This window comes from Lithobates pipiens, unplaced genomic scaffold, assembly GCF_037356315.1.
Source record: "Lithobates pipiens isolate NorthernLeopardFrog02 unplaced genomic scaffold, aLitPip1_a1.2 Scaffold_8, whole genome shotgun sequence".
In the NCBI taxonomy this organism is placed as follows: domain Eukaryota; kingdom Metazoa; phylum Chordata; class Amphibia; order Anura; family Ranidae; genus Lithobates; species Lithobates pipiens.
This window is the reverse complement of record NW_027507903.1, coordinates 490,565,889-490,586,317: the sequence shown is the minus strand read 5'-3', so window position 1 is coordinate 490,586,317 and position 20,429 is coordinate 490,565,889. Positions and strand designations below refer to the sequence as shown.

The 20,429-nt window shown below is 40.8% G+C and overlaps 1 protein-coding gene across 1 annotated transcript; it reads left to right on the top strand.

Annotated features, from left to right (window-relative positions):
- Positions 1-755: 755 nt before the first annotated feature.
- Positions 756-20,384, top strand: LOC143960444 (guanylyl cyclase inhibitory protein). Its single transcript, XM_077469066.1, has 5 exons — positions 756-847; positions 12,899-13,031; positions 14,025-14,174; positions 15,448-15,553; positions 17,435-20,384. Exons 1-5 carry the CDS (start codon positions 780-782, stop codon positions 17,596-17,598), a joined length of 621 nt encoding a protein of 206 aa, XP_077325192.1. The 5' UTR covers positions 756-779; the 3' UTR covers positions 17,599-20,384.
- The last annotated feature ends 45 nt before the right edge of the window (positions 20,385-20,429 follow it).

Here is a 20,429-nt window from a genome sequence, read left to right as displayed (position 1 = left end):
TGCATGTCTTTGGATTGTGGGAGGAAACCAGAGTACCCGGAGGAAACCCACGCAAGCACAGGGAGAACATGCAAACTCCAGGCAGGTAGTGTCGTGGTTGGGATTTGAACCAGCGACCCTTTTTACTGCTAGGTGAGAGTGCTAACCACTACACCACTGTGCCGCCACTGTTTCATGGAAACAGCATTACAATTCCACGGAACAACAGTTCACAATCATGACATAGCATTCAATATTAACCAAACTAATCACATGGTTAACAAGTCTTATCCTTAGAAATTCTTCTGTGTTGTAGTATCATTCAATTACATGATGTTATATTGAATCTACACTATGGACATCTGCAAGCAACGCTGTTTCTCATTTTTCTATCATTTTCTCAACCGAGTAGAGCCCTGGTTAAGTCCAGGAGGTAGAAAGCAGAAAGACAGTAGAAATGGAAGATAGGGAGAGAAGAAAAGGTTTACATCTACTTTAAAATAATGATTTTGAGAAATTTCTGGGCACAAAATGGGACATTCGGCATCTTAGCATGCCGTATTAATATACATAACGTTTATCCTCAATGTTCAGCTGTGTTTGGCAGCCAGGAGGGTTCAGGCAGGGCTGTGTTGTGGTTAAAGTGAATTATAGGAGATGTAATCACATTAGGCCCAGGGCATTGAGTCTGAGCAGATTAAATACTTGAAATGTCATTTGGCAGATGCCGGTCTCTTAATCTTTCACCTTATATAAATTCTGCTGCCAGGCGCAGTCTGGTTTCCTGATGTCACTCAGTCATGGGTCAAGTGGCTTCCATGCCACATAGATGTGGTACCTACGTCCTGGAACTGCATGAATGGTATAGGTAATTTTTTGTATACATTTTGTCTGGTGTTTGTAAACTTTGATAACAAAGTCGAATTGAAGATGGCAGATGAGAGATGTATCTTCTTTACAGCCGTTTATGATAGGAAAAGAGTGTAACTACCCCTTTTAGGGCCATAGGCACAGGAGTCCTAAAAAGTGCCTGACTACACCGTAAGTTATGCAGATACCAATAGTATTTGTTAAAAAATTATATTTAATATCTCTAGAGGGCCTGCCTTTGAGATGACGATTGGAGCGACAAGGGGTCCCTTAAAGTCTAAGCAAACCCTAATAATTCCCTTTAGTTCTGTTAAATTTTCTATTGAAAGCTTTTTTATATCTGTTTGTTAAGTGCAAAAAAAGTTGATTCTGCTGAAAATCCAGTGAGTACTGAGCAATGAGTTTTTTCCAGTTCTCTTTATATTTCTCTATGTCTCTGTGTCTCTCTATGTAGGGTATGTCCACCCTATGTTATGGAGATGAACCCCTACTGAACCTCTTAATTGTTAACAGAAAACATCTTAATTTGTGTCACTGTGATCCTATTTAGTACTGACTTAACATTTACTGTTAATTAATCATATTAATTATTAATATAATTATATTAAGTATTAACTGTTAAGTGTAATTCTTTCTGCATATATGTGGGTGGGATCTTAAATAGGGCAGCATCATTTCTGTCTGTATTTTGAGAGTTTATAAGGGTTATCAAGATGCTCTTTCTTCTAACAAAAATTGGTGTTATCCCTGAGAGTTTATAAGGGTTATCAAGATGCTCTTTCTTCTAACAAAAATTGGTGTGAGCTTTTTTGCTGCCAGACCTGCTTTTCGCTCAATACAAGTCACTGGAACTACCAAAGTAATTTAACACTCCAGTCACATTTGTACAACTCCAAAGTTGCGCAACTTTGGAGTGCAACTTTGGTGCAACTTTGATGTGACTTGTTGTCCCTCGGCGAAGTCTGACTCACTGTTGCAACACTGTTGGATGTAAAACATTCAGGTACAACTTTCATGCAATGTTTGAGGGTTAACTTTGACGTCTATGGCACTCAAGTTGCATGATAGTTGGACCAAAGTAGTGCATGAACTTTAATTCACACATACAGTATGTGAATGGCTATCATTGAAAAACGTGGGGTATGACTTGTCAAGCGACTTTGATGTCCAAAGTGGAATGACAAGTTGCACAAGTGTGAATGGGGTGTCAAACTGCTTTATGCAGCTTAACCGAAGGTCAACTGAAGGTAATAAGGAAGTCAGTTGAAGCCAAAATGATGACGGGGGCTAGATACAAGTCAGAAGAAGATCAATGTTATTAGAAAGGAGATCAGATACAAATCAAAAGGAAATCAGAATGTTGTCAGAAGGAGGTCAGATACAAGTCAAAAGGAAATCAGAATGTGGTCAGAAGGAGGTCAAATGCAAGTCAGAATGAGGTCAGAAGGCGGTCAGATACAAATCAGAATTAGATCAGAATGTGGCTAGAAGAAGGTCAGATGCAAGTCACAATGCGTTCAGAAAAGTATCAGATATAAGTCAGAAGGCGATCAGAATTAGGTCAGAAAGATGGCTACACCGAGCTGAGGACATCAGACAAATGGAAGATCTGACCAGCTCAACTAAAGGTACGCATGAAAAGTTCAAGACCACCTGGTATTACTGCTAGGAGTTCCCCTGCACAGATAAATTTAAACAGCTGCTCTCGTGGTGAAATCCGCACTTTCTGAGTACTCGCCTTCGGTGACAGGAGCAGGGTTTGGACTTTATATGACAATGCCTTGTCTATTTTTATAACTCCTCTTGGCATGGGGGAAGAGCTTTCCTACCTGGCAGCACTTTGCCCCTTTTTTCCCTCCATACCCTCTCCTATTCTCTGTCTCTCTTTCTTTTTCTACTCCGTATTAGGGGAGGCTATCCCCACCCCCACGGACCAGTTGAAAACACCTATTGACCCACATCTCTTTACCATGTGTTGGGATGAGTTTATCCCCGTTCTCGCTTAAGTCCCATTATATATAAAAGTAAGAATCAGAAATATTGTTACCCATGTCTTTTCTATATCTCTGAAAGACGATATTGTTACTGTTAGATGTACCTGGAAGTCTACTGTACCATGCCTGTTACCACCATGCCTTGTTTATATTTACTGATTTCTGTAATGCGTTTTGACCATCTTCAGATCCTAAATGTTTTACCTGTACTGTAAACTACCTGATTTATTAGCAAAATAAAGAAAGCATAAAACATTTTTTATTCAGAAAGAGGTCAGATACAAAAGTCATAATGAGGTCAGAAGCAAGCCAGAAGGATATCAAAATGTGCTCAGAAGGAGGTCAGATACAAGTCAGAATGAGATCAGAAAGGGGTCAGAATCAAGTCAGAAGGAGATTCGAATGTGCTCAGAAGGAGGTTAGATGCAAGTCTGAATGGGATCAGAAAGGGGTCAGATACAAGAATGCAACCAGACTGTGGTCAGAAAGAGGTCAGATGCAAGTCAGAATGGGGTCAGAAGGTGCTCAGATACAAGTCAGAATGGGGTCAGAAGGTGCTCAGATACAAGTAAGAAGGAAATCAGAATGTGGCCAGAAGGAGGTGTAGATTAGAAGCACATGTGAAAGAACCCTAAGATGACGTGAACTGATCCCAAATAGGTAGTCTGTTATAAAGCTGTAGAAAGAAATACACAGAAGAAGAGAACTGGATGAAACAGACAGCACAACTGATCTTTAGGTGTGGTTGATTGCTACATGCAGTAAATTCAGGCTCGGCGGACAAAATCTATCCATAGTCAGTCACTAAATTCAATCAGATTTTAGTAATTGAGATTACATATACTTTAGGGTCCATTCAGAATTCGGTGTTGCAGCAACACATGCATTCCCACAACACACATTATAGCACATTATATATGTTGCTGCATGCCAGTGTCATTAATTTTGAACCGCGCCCCAATGCAACGCATAACAAAGGCAACACACTTACCTTGTAGCATGCAGCAATGCATGGCAACATGGTGCGTTATATTAGAAAAAAAGAACACGTACATCTTTAAGCACATTAGAGGTGCATTATCTGCATGTGGTAATGCATCAGAAAACTGGAAGAATTTAAGCTCAGGTAAAGTGTTAAAGTATATCTAAACCATTATATTTTCATTTGAATAGAGTGGGGAAGGGTTAAAACTGCTGTCAGTTTTTTGCAATCTTGATATCAGTGTTTCATTAAGGAGATTTCCCGTCACTTCCTGTACTGTAGACTGAACAGGAAGTGAGAGGATATCATTGAAATTTGAGGGAAGTTGCCACTTAGACAGTCGTCATGGAAAGAAGTGTCTCAGTTGGAAGATTTCCCCTCAAATTATGTTCTGTTGGCAAGTAAAAATTTTGGATTCACCCTCATTTTTATACCCAGTTAAATTGATGTTTAAGACAATAAAATAGTAAATCTCCCTATTGGGGACATAGACAGCAATAAAAACCTGACAAGTAAAAAATGTGTATATAAACTGCGCTATACAAAAAAATCTAAAAATAGACAAGCAGCTGCTAGAGGTATGATACATACAATAGAAACAAGAAAAACATGTGTAGCAGCGCTAAAAAAATAAATATTGAGTGCTAATTAATGAATTAACAATTAATCACACCATATGAAAATTAATTATAGTGACAAAATATCATCAAAAATATAAAAATCCATAGAAGTGAATTCATGCAAAAATAGTGATTATAAATAAATATGAATAAATAAATAAAAGTCTTTAGTGAATATAAACTCTGAAGTGGAATTGATGACAGAATCTTCCTTTGTACGACTCAGTACGCGGTGACGTTAGCAAGCCAAACTCCTCCCGATGCACGTTTCGTCAAAAAAATTACATCATCTGGGGAACCAGACATCATTTGGGGAACCAGATGCACATTTCGTCAAAAAAATGACATCATCTGGGGAACCAGACATCATTTGGGGAACCAGATGCACGTTTCGTCAAAACGTTTTTTTTGACGAAACGTGCATCTGGTTCCCCAAATGATGTCTGGTTCCCCAGACGATGTAATTTTTTTGATGAAACGTGTGTCTTAGTGGACGGGCGTCCACACACAGCCAGTCGGCTAACTGTTGCTTGTTTATGTTTGGAAAATTGGCTATATGATATCTATCCCGGAGTCCACTGAGGTACCCTTCATGTTTGCTGCAGTCTGGACCCTCAGAAGTATCTATCTGGTCTGGGAGTGAGCTCTGTGGTTGGCATCCATTGGTTACCGTCTTTTGACATGCTTTTTGGGCTTGCAAGTTGGTAAGCCTCCAATTCTTAAGGCGGTCGCATGTGGTGGATCTCACTTGGAATCACTATGTGCTTTTTTTATATATGATTTTTACGAAGGGAGATTCTGTCATCAATTCCTCTTCAGAGTTTATATTCACTAAAAACCTGACAGATGTTCTCACTCTTCTCCATTATATCCATATCTTATACTTTAAAGTGGTTGTAAGCTTCTGACATGAAATAGGAACAAAGCATATCCTTCTGTGTGCCTGTCTCAGTCCAAAGCACTAAGTGTTATTTCCGTCTGCTGCCTCATTCCTTTGCTAGCATCATGAGTCACTTTTGACAGGTTTTCCTGTCAAAAGAGGAAAAAAGGAAACAGAGGATGCCTAGCACATACTGTAGTCTGTGATTGATAGCCTCAGCTTTGTTCCTGTATGTGTCCCTTCCCTCCAATCAGCTCTCAGAGCTCCCCTCATTGAGCACTGTAGAGTGTAACTTCAGCTCCTCATCCCTGCTTTCTGAAAGTTCAGACAAGCTGTGTAAATTCTGCATGGCTGTATAAATTCTGCATGGCTGTAGAAAAGAGGTGGCTATAGATAAACTGGTACAAATTATGTAGGAGTATTTGTTTCATCTCTGTGTATTACCTGAGGCTAGCCACTTCATTGAGTATATGTAAAGGTTTACAACCACTTTAAGGCTTAATGTGAACTAATGTGATATTAGATATATGGACTGGAAACTCCACCCGTGAGATCTCCCTACAGAATTGATGGTTTGGCCTCATCCAGCAATGTCCCTAATGTAAAATTAAACAATAACATGGTCTGGTGGTCAGTCCTTCCTATAATGGTCTTGTTTAAGGGTGGGGTCAGAGAGAACTCCTGTGGAGCCCATGGGGAATCTCTTCCGCATACCAGGCAATGGAATATTAGTTTTGGCTTGACTGAAAAACAGCAGGGTTAGTTATATTTTACACTTATTTTTTTTTTTTACTATATTTGTACACTGACATGAGGAATTCAATTTTTACGTGTTAACACCATCATGTGTTAACCACTTGACCACTGGGCACTTAAACACCCTTAATAACCAGACCAATTTTCAGCTTTCGGTGCTCTCACATTTTGAATGACAATTACTCAGTGATGCAACACTGGACCTATATGAAATTTTTGTCCTTTTTTTCACACAAATGGAGCTTTCTTTTGGTGGTATTTAATCACCGCTGGGTTTTTTATTTTTTGTGCTATAAAAGAAAAAATACAGAAAATTCTGTAAAAAAATGAATTTTTCTTTGTTTCTGTTATAAAATTTAGCAGATTAGTAATTTTTTCTTCATAAATTTTGGCCAAAATTTATACTACTACATGTCTTTGGTAAAAATAAGTACAAATTGGTGGATATTATTTAGTCTTTGTGAAAGTTAGGCTGCTTTCACACTGGGGCGGTATTCAGGCGTTACAGCGCTAAAAATAGCGCCTGTGTAGCGCCTGAAAAAAACCGGCCCCTTTCACTCCAATGTGAAAGCCGGAGGGCTTTCACACTGGAGCGATGCGCTGGCAGGACGGTGAAAAAAGTCCTGCTAGCCGCATCTTCGGAGCGGTGAAGGAGCGGTGTATTCACCGCTCCTAAACCGCTCCTACCCATTGAAATCAATGGGACACCGCGGCAATACCGCCGGCAAAGCGCCACTGCAGCGGTGCTTTGCGGGCGGGTTTAACCCTTTTTCGGCCGCTAGCGGGGGTTAAAACCACCCCGCTAGCGCCCGCAGACCGCTGCTAAAACGACGGTAAAGCGCCGCTAAAAATAGCGGCACTTTACCGCCGACGCCGCTCCCGCCCCAGTGTGAAAACAGCCTTATAGAGTCCACAAGCTATGGTGCCAATATCTGAAAATTGATCACACCTGAAGTACTGACGGCCTATTTGAATTCTTGAGACCCTAACATGCCAGAAAAGTACAAATACCCCCCAAATGACCCCTTTTTGGAAAGAAGACATTCCAACTTATTTAGTAAGAGGCATGATGAGTTTTTTTAAGTTGTAATTTTTTCCCACAATTCTTTGCAAAATCAAGATTTTTTTTACTTTTTTTTTTCACAAAATTGTCATATTATCAGTTTATTTCTCACACAGCATATGCATACCACAAATTACACCCCAAAACACATTCTGATATTACTCCCGAGTACGGCGATACCACATGTGTGAGACTTTTACACAGCGTGGCCACATACAGAGGCCCAACATGCAGGGAGCACCATCAGGCGTTCTGGAGCACCCAGGACAATTCTGACATTTCTCTCCTACATGTAAAAATCATCATTTATTTGCTAGAAAATTACATAGAATCCCAAAACATTATATATGTTTTTTTAGCAAACACCCTGGAGAATACAATGGTGGTCGTTGCACGGTATTTGCGCAGCAATTTTTCGAATGCTTTTTTTTGGAAAAAAAACAGTTTTGTGCTTAAAAAAAAAAAAAACACAGTAAAGTTAGCCCAATTTTTGCATAATGTGAAAGATGAAGTTACACCGAGTAAATCGATACCTAACATGTCACTCTTCAAAATTGCACAGGCTCGTGGAATGGCGCCAAACGTCGCTACTTAAAAATCCCCATAGGCGACGATTTAATTTTTTTTTACTGGTTATATGTTTTGAGTTACAGAGGAGGCCTAGGGCTAGAATTATTGCTCTCGCTCTAACGTTCGCAGCGATACCTCACATGTGTGGTTTGAACACCGTTTTCATATGTGGGCGGGACTTACGTATGCGTTCGCTTCTGCATGCGAGCACATGGGGACAGAGGCGCTTTAAAAAAAAAAAAAAATTTTATTGTTCATTTTACTTATACTTAAACTTATTTTAGTTTGACATTTTTTTCCTCAAAAATAAATTTTTTGATCACTTTTATTCCTATTACAAGGAATGTAAACATCCCTTGTAATAGGAATATGGCATGACAGGTCCTCTTTACAGTGAGATATGGGGTCAATAAGACCCCGCATCTCACCTCTAAGCTGGGAAGCCTGAAAAAAAAAAAAAGATTCTGGATTTGATCGTATTGGCGAGTCGGTAGAAGCACTGGAGGGCGGCGGGAGGGGTGGGGGTGTCTATGGCTGGGTATTGCAGGGTATCACCGACTATGGCTGGGTATGGCTGGGTATCTCAGAGTATGGTGTTGCAGAGTATTGCGTTGCAGAGCATTGCAGGATATTGGAGGGTGTTGCAGAGCATTGCAGAGTGTTGCACGGTATTGGCGGGTGTTGCAGAGCATTGCAGAGTGTTGCAGAGCATTGCAGAGTGTTTCAGGGTATTGGCGAGTGTTGCAGAGCGTTGCAGGGTATTGCAGAGTGTTGCAGGGTATTGCAGAGTGTTGCAGAGTGTTGCAGGGTATTGCAGAGTATTGCAGGGTATTGCAGAGTAATGCAGAGTAATGCAGAGTAATGCAGGGTATTGCAGGGTATTGCAGAGTAATGCAGAGTAATGCAGAGTATTGCAGAGTATTGCAGAGTAATGCAGAGTGTTGCAGAGTAATGCAGAGTGTTGCAGGGTATTGCAGAGTGTTGCAGGGTATTGCAGAGTGTTGCAGGGTATTGCAAAGTAATGCAGAGTATTGCAGAGTAATGCAGAGTATTGCAGAGTAATGCAGAGTGTTGCAGGGTATTGCAGAGTAATGCAGGGTATTGCAGAGTAATGCAGAGTAATGGCAGGGTATTGCAGAGTATTGGCAGGGAATTGAGGGGTTAATTTTCGGTGAGCAGCGATGTGGGCACTGCAGATGCAGCCCACATCGCTGCTGACACCGATCTCTTCCCCCTCCGCTGTTCCGATCGGTACAGAGAGGGGGAGGGAGGAACCGGCGTCATAACATGACGCCGGTTTGTTTACAAGTGATCACTCCGTCATTTGACGGAGCGATCACGTGATAAATGAGCAGCCGTTTACCGTGATCCTGTGGACCCGGCAGTCACGGATGCTCTCGAGTGCGCGCCCAAGGGGGCGCGCGAGAGCGGAATTCTGGGAGGACGTCATATGACGGCCTCCCAGAGTTAAGAAACCGCCCTGTAGCCGTCGTTCAGCTATAGGGCGGTTGTTAAGTGGTTAAAGCCTAAGTGCCTCCAAACCAAAAAGCAGAAAAATCAGCACTTGAAATAACTTGCAGTCAGTAGGATGTGTCCCTTGTGCTGATGCCTCTTTTGTTAGTAGAAATCCTCCTCCATCCATGTTCCCCCACCACTGTGCCGCTTAAACTTGCAGTGCAGTAAAAGAACTTTGGGACTGTCACAGGTTCACATAAAGTGTGACGGACTATGCTCGCCCTTTCCGTCCAGCTCACATTTATAGAAGCCGTACTAAAGCTTCTGTGAATGAAGGCTGGGCAGATGATTAATAGCTCCACCCCCTCCATTCATAAATCGTGTTTCATTCATAGAAGCTATAGTACAGCTTCTATGAATGGAGCAGCTGGGAATAAAGGGCAGGCATAGTTGGGCACTCTTGATGACAGCCTGTAACAGTCCCTTAGTTCTATCAACCCCCGCCACGCTGGAAGATTACGGCAGCAAGTATGAGGGGAGGGGCACGAACGAAGGCAGATTTCTCCTAACAGAAGAGGCATCAACACAAGGAAAATGCCTAAGATTCGTCCTTTGTGCTGATTTTTATTTTTTTATTTTATTTTAACTGCACTTAGGCTTTGAAGAAATATCTTTTACATTGAATCCTTAATAGTTTTAGGCTGTTTTTATTTTAGTATTTTTTAGATTTAAAAGCTTTTGTTTTGTATTTATGTTTACACAATTCATTATATACACACCGGACCATGACAGCAGCATGAGCTGGCTCGATGTCCCATTCCAAAAGCATGGAAATTAATACGGTGATGGCTGTACTTCGGAGCTCCAGCAGCCTCCACTCTTTTGGGAAGGCTTTCCAAAATATCTTGGAGTGTGAGTTGTGGGAATTTGTGCCCATTCAGCCTGAAAGAACATGTCAGATACTGATGGTGCAAGAGACTACTGGTTCCCAATCAGTGTTATAATTCACCCCAAAAGTGTTCAGTTGGGTTGAGGTCAGGGCTCTGTGTTGGCAATTTGAGTTGCTCCATACTAACTTGGTCAAAACTTGTCTTATGGAGCTGGCTTTGTAATTAGGTACACAATCATGGTGGAACAGAAAAGGGCCTTACCCCAAGGTAACCACAGGGATGAAAGTCCACAATAGGTAAAATGTCTTTACTAAAATGTATCCTGTGGCAATAACAGTAATTTTTGCTGGTAAAATATGAATTCATTTAAAATGCTGTCAACTTATTTTTGGATTTATAGGGGGGATGTGATGGTCAGTCATCCACATAATAGATACAGCGGATATAAATCTACACACCCCTGTTAAAATGTCAGGTTTCTGTGATGTAAAAAAGGGAGACAAAGATAAATCATTTCAGAACTTTTTCCACCTTTAATATGACCTATAAACTGTACAACTCAATTGAAAAACAAACTAAAATCTTTTAGGGGGTGGGTAAAAAACTAAAATAATGTAGTTGCATAAATGTACACACCCTCTTAGAACTGGGGATGTAGCTGTGCTCAGAATTAAGAAATCACATTTAAACTCATGTTAAATAGGAGGCAGTACACACCTGCCATCATTTAAAGTGCCTCTGATTAACCCCAAATAAAGTTCCGCTGTTCTAGCAGGTCTTTCCTGGCATTTTCTTAATCACATCCTACAGAAAAAACCATGGTCCGCAGAAAGCTTCCAAAGTATCAGAGGGATCTAATTGTTAAACCGTATCAGTCAGGAGAAGGGTACAAAAGAATATTCAAGGCATTAGATATAACATGGAACATAATGAAGACAGTCGTCATCAAGTGGAGAAAATATGGCACAACAGTAACATTACCAAGAACTGGACATTCCTCCAAAATTGATGAAGAGACGAGAAGGAAACTAGTTTGGGAGGCTGCCAAGAGGCCTACAGCAACATTAAAGGAGCTGCAGGAATATCTGGCAGGTACTGATTGTGTGGTATATTCTTTCAAAAGACTTCCAAAAGATATGTTTGGTGCAAAAACATCACTGTACATTACCAAAAAGACACCATACCCACAGTGAAGCATGGTGGTGGCAGCATGCTTTGGGGCTGTTTTTCTTCAGCTGTAACAGGGGCCTTAGTCAAGGTAGAGCGAATTATGAACAGTTTCAAATACCAGTCAATATTGGTACAAAGCCTTCAGGCCTCTGCTAGAAAGCTGAACAAAGAGAGGAACTTCATTTTTCAGCATGACAACGACCCAAAGCATACATCCAAATCAACAAAGGAATGGCTTCACCAGAAGAAGATTCAAGTTTTGGAATGGCCCAGCCAGAGCCCAGACCTGAATTTCATTGAAAATCTGTGGGTTGATCTGAAGAGGGCTGTGCACAGGAGATGCCCTCACAATCTGACATATTTGGAGTGTTTTTGCAAAGAAGAGTGGGCAAATATTGCCAAGTGAAGATGTGCCATGCTGATAGACTCATACCCAAAAAGACTGAGTGCTGTAATAAAATCAAAAGGTGCTTCAACAAAGTATTAGTTTAAGGGTGTGCACACTTTTGCAACCATATTATTTTAGTTTGTTATTTTTACTTCCCTCCACCTAAAAGGTTTCAGTTTGCTGTTCAGCTGAGTTGTACAGTTTATAGGTCACATTAAAGGTGGAGAAAGTTCTGAAATTATTTATGTTTGTGTCATTTTTTTACATCATAGAAACCTGACATTTTAACAGGGGTATGTACACTTTTTATATCCACTGTATATACAATCTTTGTTTAACAAAAACAAAGGATTCCAAGTGTTGGATCAGCTTAAAGTGTTTGTTAACACATATAAAGCAAACACTGCCAGACCCTCTATTAAAGCCTGACATAACACACGGCATTAGTCTTTTATAAAAACAAGCATTTTAAATACCTATTTAGAACGATATTCAGGCCGGTCACATGACTCACGGCCGCTGTATACATCCGATATATGGCTTCTGCAGGAGGGGCCGAGATCTCCCTCTGACGTCAGCCGGGGAGATCACATGGCCGCACAGCTTCTCCTGGAGTTGCCCTGCAACCCGGCCGAGAGTCACGTGACGGGCCTGAAGATCATGCTAAATCAGTATTTACAATGCACATTTTTATTTTACTAATAGCGATGGGGGGCGGCAGAGATGGAGACGCACAGATGACAGAAAGAGAGGAGGGAGCGAGGGGAAGAGAGAAGAGCTGACAGCAGGGCTGCATATGACGGAGGGATTCACTCTGACCACTGTGGTCAGTACAGAGAGGGGATACAGGAAGTGGCAGGTTCAGGCAGGTTTTATTTTACAGTTTAGAGGGGGCAGATTACACAGCACAAGCACTGTGCTTTAAGGGACCAGGAAATCAAATTTTTTTTTTTTGTTAACAAACACTTTAAGAGTCATTGCCATAGTAGCTGCCTGCCTTGAGGCTCTCCTTGTCTAATTGAACTTACAGGTCTACAAGCAACAAGCTCTTCCCAACAGGCTGTAAAGATATGTGAAATTATAAAAAAGAAACCAAAAACTATACTTCCTTGCTAAAAAAATCAAACAATACACAGTGCTTCAAGATATTTGTACAAATATATATATATATTTTTTTACAATTGATTATAATAAATGAATAAAAAACATATGCACAAATCCAGAATACATTCCCTTCAATACTCAATGTAGGCATCTTCAACAGTGTGTGTTTCGTTACAGAAAGTTTGTCGAGGAATGTCCCAGTGGATTGATCACTCTCCATGAATTTCGTCAGTTTTTCTCTGACGTTACAGTGGGAGAAAATTCTTCAGAATATGCAGAGCAGATATTCCGAGCCCTGGATAACAATGGGGTAAGAGCAATCTTAGGTTTTTTATTCAGTGCTTTAAAGCCGAACTCTGGGGAAACAATTAAGGCCTACATTTTGTGAGAAATTAAAAAAACTAAAATCAGCATCATCCAAGTGTAACCACTTCCGGATAATATCCACTTCCAGACTTCCAAAGAGGGTGCTCTTGATAAGTACTCTATATTGGAAATAAACTCAGTTCGCATGAATCCAAGCTGAATTCATGTGCACTGGGTTTGTTTCTAAGATCGTTATCAAGAGTCCCCTCTTTGGAATATATGTGCCTTGACTACTTTGACAACCATGCTGCTGACTTAATCACATTGGGTCTGGATATTTCCCCATTGGGAAGTTGGTCCTTTTATTTTAAGATTATGTGTACAAGACCATTGACTGTTTACTGAATGTATGCTAATTTTCCATCCAAGAGGCAGTGGCTTCACCTTGGCTTAATCATTTGCACCTCTATGGGCAGCATACACATGCTATGAATTCCTGTCTACCCTACTGGCAGATATTACTCTACTAAACATTAGAAGTGGGTTCCAGTGTACTGATTCTGTCACATGTGTTCCTAAAGAAGGATTCCCGAAATGTGTCGAGTCCACATGTGAACTTTAATCAGGGTCTTTGCATGTTGTGAACTCCTATGTGGAGAGTAAATTTTAATGTGGTGTCATAGATTTTTAATGGTACACAATAAAGTTGTTTTTATGTTACTCTTCTATATGTCCACACAAAGTTCATGACTACATATTCTGCTCATAGATGTACATGATTTGCTTGGATTTGCACATATAGCACACACAGTCTTGGCTTCTCCCCTACTATATATTACTTTCAATACAGGCTCATCTAAGCCTAGCTCCTGGTACCTATTATTGTACAAGTCCCCTATTTCCAGTAAACCACATCCTTTTGGCATCCAATAACTATAAATAAACTTTCATATTCAGGACTCAATGCATAACAATTCTTTCCTTATCTTGGCTGTAGGATGGCATTGTGGACTTCCGAGAATATGTTACAGCAATCAGCATGCTCGCACACGGGACCCCAGAGGACAAGCTTAAGTGGTCCTTCAAGCTATACGACAAGGACGGAGATGGTGCAATCACCCGCTCGGAGATGCTGGAAATCATGAGGGTCAGTAAACATTGTAGGGAATCTTCCTGAATATGTTTTCACTGTGTCTTCCCATGGCATACAAATTCCAAGGAGCACCTCATTTTCTCCAGATCTCTTAATGGAGATGGAATATTTTTTTGTACAGCTGTCAGAATTAGCCTCCTAGGTTGGCTCCACCATGATGGTAAGATAGGTGAAAGTCTGAGTTGGAATCAACAGGATCCTAGGAAGGAAGGTACAGAAGTAATCAGATGCAAGATAAGATGGAAACCAGAAGGACAGGTAATCAAGCAAGGTACAGATTGGCAGTTGAGGTTGCAAGAGACACAATGTCAAGTGCAGGGAAACTAAGTCAGATTAACAACAGGAGCGTGGTCAGGCAAACCAGAGGTGAACATTGTTGGTTAGGTACACAAGTGAAAAAGCAATGGAAGGAGAGCAAGCCAGAATTCAACAAGCCAAATCAGCAAGGTAACAGGTCTGAAAAGATCAGAGAAATACAGTTATGGAATGCCGGTAGATCAGACAGCAAGGTCCCAGGGAGCAATTGGAAGCTTTTAGCTGGTTTTGTGCCATTCTGCACTGATAGAGAATGGGATGTTTGTGTGAGTGCTTCAGCATACACATCACCAAGAATGGAGGAGAGACACATGGGGTCACATGCTTATACACCTGGGTCCTCTAATGGTTCTGTAACAACATAGTCCAATGGCTTCATCTCTATCTTTAAAGATAATTTATAGTCTTATTTTTTTTTTTTAGAAGATATCTATTTGATGTATATACTGTACACTTCGGTGTGTGTTAATGTGCTAAAAACCTTATTGCTATGTAAAACTTCTAATTGTACAAGACATATTTATTTAATATATACTCAAGTTCTGTTTCCTGCAAGCAGTCCAAGACTGCTTAAGGCTGAGACCATGTATGTCACCACTCACCGGTCTGGTGCAGGCATAAGGAATACAAACATGATTGCCACCTCTGAGATGGCATGTCAGTCTATGATGTAGATGTTGGCCCTGGATGATGTCTGGACAAAGATGGTGCTGTCTTCCAGGAAACAAAGGTGGATGAAGGCATTGTCAGGGGGAGTAATGTGATCTATGTGAGAGCAAATACATTTCTAGAAGTGTTACACCTCATTACTTAGCATAAAAACATATATGTGACGCATGGTACACATTGAACTTGGTTCCTTCATTGACAAGAAATTAAGCTACAAATGTTCTTCTGATTCAGAAGTGGCAGCAGTCCAAGTGACTTTTCTATTTTGTCTGTCTCTGCACAGGCCGTGTATAAAATGAGTGTTGTGGCATCCCTCACAAAGGTCAATCCGATGACCGCAGAAGAATGCACTAATCGCATCTTCGTTCGTCTGGACAAGGATCAAAATGGTAAAAGTAACATAAAAAAATGCATTTTATTAACCACTTCAACCCTGAAGATTTTCTTTCCGATCAGTCCATTTTTTGAAGATACAGCACTGCGTTACTTTAAGGCCGCGTACACACGGGCGGACTGTTCGCCCAACTTTGTCCGTCAAACAGTTTCGGCAAACAGTCCGCTCAAAATTAGCATGGACGGACATGGCCACACACGACGGACGAACAGTTTGCTGAAACCGTGCGCGATGACGTGAACGGCACGTACGACGGGACGAAAAATACGACGTCCTATACACTGCATTATAACTTTCGGCGTGAAAATCCTTTCTGAGCATGCGCGGAACTTTGTTTGACGAACAAGCCTACACACGAGCGGACTGTTCGCTGAAACAAGGTTTCAGCGGACAGTTTTTCGGAAATTCCGAAAAACCTTGTCCGTCAAACTGTCCGCTGAAACTGTCCGCTGAAAGCCCACACACGAGCGGACTGTCCGCCCAAACACTGTTCAGCGGACAAAGTTGGGCGAACAGTCCGCCCGTGTGTACGCGGCCTAACTGACAATTGTGCTATCGTGCGACACTGTACCCAAATAAAATGTATGTCCTTTTTTTACCACAAATATTGCTTTTTTTTGCGCTATAAACAAAGAACGACCGACAATTTTGAAAAAAATATATTTTTTACTTTCTGCTATAAAACATATTCAATAAAAAAAATCTACTTTCTTCATCAATTTAGGCCAATTTGTATTCTGCCTCATATTTTTGGTAAAAAAAAAAAAATCCCAATAAGCGTAGTGTCTAGAAACAATGGGATCATTTTATTTATTTATTTATTTATTTTTTACTAGTAATGGCAGCAATCAGCGACTTATAGTAGGAATGCAATATTGCGGAGGACAAACTGAACACCTAACCAACACTTTTTCGGGGGACCAGTGACATTATTACAGTGATCAGTGTTAAAAATATGCACTGTCACTGTACTAATGACACTGGCAGGGAAGGGCTTAACATCAGGGATGATCAAAGGGTTAACTAAGTGCCTAGCTAATGTTTCAGTGTAGTGGGGGAGGTGCTTTTACTAGTGGAAGAAATATAACAATGTTTTTGCTTTACAGAAACACAGGATCCATGCCTTCTGTTGTGACAGAATGGCAATCTGCCTTGTTTACATAGGCAGATCACCGTCCTGCCTGTGTACAGAATGATCCGCAGGTCACAGCATGGACGAGCCGGCAACGGCATGCATTTGCGCCCAATACCCCGAAGGGCAGGATCACGTGTGTATATATATATATATATATATATATATATATATATATATATATATATACACAGTACGTGACCCTGTGCAACGCAGTAGCAGTAAATCTGTTATGGGGTGGTCAGCAAGTGGTTAAAGCTGAATATTGAACTGTGTGTGGCCCTGTTGGCACCATCTGGCTTGACAACAGTCGATTGTTTAATTGACTTTGGTTGAGATATATATATATATATATATATATATATATATATATATATATATATATGTGCGTATAGTGTATATGTATCAGTGACCATACTATTTTAGGTATGCTCAGTTCTGGGTCATCATTGGGAATGGATTTTGTCTAAGGGAGTTCCAGTGGGTATACAGTAAGTACATTTAGTATACAGTGCATTTTGTGTTTTTACAAACCCTAGGCCCATATACTCATCTTTTAAATCCCATTAAACCCTGAAAAACCACCAAACACCTCGTAATTTCACCTTCCCCATTTTTGCCAAAATGTATCGAAAATTGAAACCTTCTCTGTCGCTCATCCCTACTATGCAAAGTAAAGACAAAGTGGCATCTATGATCCTCTTATATTTCATTTCATTATATTTCATTATGTTCTTCTTTCAGCCATCATCAGTCTTCAGGAATTTGTAGACGGTTCTCTGGGTGATGAGTGGGTCAGACAGATGTTGGAATGTGATCTCAGCACGGTGGAAATCCAGAAGATGACAAAACACAGCCATTTACCTGCCAGATCATCCAGGGAGAGACTCTTTCATGCCAATACCTAAACTTTTCATCTTCATCCCCTGCCTAAAACACAGAAATGAACATCGCTCAGGACACACAGCCTACCTACAAAGTGACCCATAATCGAATTTTATCATCATCTGCTAAATCTCTACGCTTGCTGGAAAACTGAATTATCAAATGGTCATGATAAAAAAAAACAAAAAAAAAAACACGTCAGCGCATTTCCTGATTTCAAGCACTGCCACTGTACATTCCATAGGAATAATATTAGGGAGTCTTCTGCACTGTGTACCATCTATGGAGAATGTTGTGCAAATTGGTGAACAAATGCATTTTCAGCTGAACGACTGTCCAACGGCAGTGTAAAGTGAAACATTTAGCAGCACTATTATTACCACTACTAAATCTATTAGCTCCCTCCTGGTTGTTGGGGAACCATCACTCGCCAACGTCCTAACAACCTGTAGTGTAAGCCCTTGTACACACGGTCAGACATTCCGATGGAAAATGTCGATCGGACCGTGTTGTCAGATAATCTGACTGTGTGTCGGAATATCCGACAGACAAAGTTTTAGAGCTGGGCTATAAAACTTTCCGACAACATGATCCGATCGGACTTTGTCCGATTGTGTGTAGAGAATTCTGATCGGACAAAGTGCCACGCATGCTCAGATCAAATTCCTAGACCAAAGCTATTGGCTACTAGCCTGAACGTAGTCCCGTCGTAACGAAATAACGTTGTCACTTTATGTACGATCGGATTTTCCGACAACTTTGTCTGACCGTGTGTATGCAACACAAGTTTTGGACAAAATCCGTCGGACAAAATCTGACGGATTTTGTTGTCGGAATGTCCGACCGTGTGTACAAGGGCTTAGGCAATCTCTCTATTGGTGAATGTTAACTCCCATGGTTGAATGTTCTTATATCCAACAGAAAGTTAGGGAATGTTACATTTGCCCAGCAAAAAGATAGCAAGCAAACTACAGTATTACAAACATTATGGTTATTATTTGTTACTCTTGCATGAATGTTGAGGCATATGCAAAGCAATTTTTTTAGCAACAGACCTCTAAGTGATAGGATATCTATCCAAAAATGAGTGAAAGTGCATTTTTTGGCTGCAGCATGCCCTATTAAAAATAATTTGAACTGCAGGCAAAGCAGGTCAGATGCACTAATTTTCTTGACAATTGCTGTGTTTTCCCTCTCAACATAGCTGCATGATCTTTGAATGAAAACTCTAAGTTTTACTAAAACTGTTAAAACCTTAAAGTGGTTCTAAAGCAGTGATTCTCAACCCGGGTTCTGTGGTTCCTCCAGAGGTTGCTAGGGGTTCCATCAGCATTGGGCAATTTCTGCCTCTCAGATAAGTTCCCACTGACACCATTGATCTTTTTAGCTATCTGTAAGGAGGTAATTCTTCCCAATGACCACAAGTGTAAGGACCATTCTTCCCACTGACCATCACACTAATGTATCATGAGTTGTAGATTTCTAATTTTTAGCAGGGGTTCCCTGAGACTGGAGAACTATTTCAAGAGTTCCTCTGTGTTGAGAAGGTTGAGAAAGGCTGTTCTAAAGGCTTAAGGTTTTTTTTACTCTAAAGTGATTGTAAAGGCTTAGGGTTTTTTATATTTTTTTTATTTTACCTTAATGCTTTATATGCATTAGGGTTAAGCAAACTTCTCTGCTGATGTGTTTTCCCAGTGCCCCCTTATACCTACCCAAGCCCGATCCTGAGCCAGCGATCAGGAACCAAGGTGGCTTGGGAGACAGCACGCTTAAGTGCTTCCCATGGGGACACTTGTCCGAAGAGGAGGACCCAGGAGCGCCACCAGGGGACCCCAAAAGAGGAGGATCGGGGCTACCCTGTGCAATACCATTGCACAGAGCAGGTAAGTATAACAAGTTATTTTAAAGGAAGAAAAAACCTGAAGGTTCACTGTCACTTTATTGCATTCTTTGCATTAAGGTAAAAAAAAAACTTCTGTGCTACAGGATCCCCCCTCCCTCGCCCTCATACTTACCTAAGCCTGATCTCGAACCAGCACTGTGCCTGAGAACAGCGGCTCTCTCTGCTCTCTCTCCCTACAGGCCAGATTGATAGCAGTGGGAGATATTGGCTTCCTCTGCTATCAATCAAATTCTGTGATGAGGGAGTGGGATGGTTGCATTGTCTGAGTCTAGAGATGCAGGCAGTGCAGCTTGGCATTGAGTCTGCATGAGTGCCCCCATAGCAAGCAGCTTCTTATGGGTGCATTTGCTGAAGAGGGGCAGCCAGGAATGCTGGTGGAGGACCCCAGAAGGGGAAGACTGGAGCTGCTCTGTGCAAAACCATTGCACAGAGCAGGTAAGAATGGCATGTTTATTTTATTTTATTTTTTAAAGGTTTATCATAATGTTTATAAAAATTTTGGTTTCAATCCTAAAATAAGGTGACCCAGCCCTAAATTGCAGCCACTTCCTGTTATTGGGTGACAATGCTTTGTACATGTTTCCCAACTGTGCTCCTATATTGTCATCCTGTTACACAGGGTACTAGCAGTTATTTCAGCATGCTGTACACAGGTACAGTCCACCATTGCCACATCAGGAAAGTCCACCTATTGTTGGAGTGCATGTAGATAGGAAATGGCTGCAATGTTTGCAAAGAGGCTGCAGGAGATCAGCAACACTGAAATGCAACAAAGGTTGTCAGAAAGCTGAACATTTTATTTTATTCTTATTTAAAATAAAAAAATGATATACGGTTACACGGGCTTTACAAATTTCAATTGCATTTGTTAGGGTTTACATCTTCTTTAATAAAATGCATTTTAAATATTTTTTTTCTTTGATGTTGTTCAGTGTGATCAGTCATTTTTAG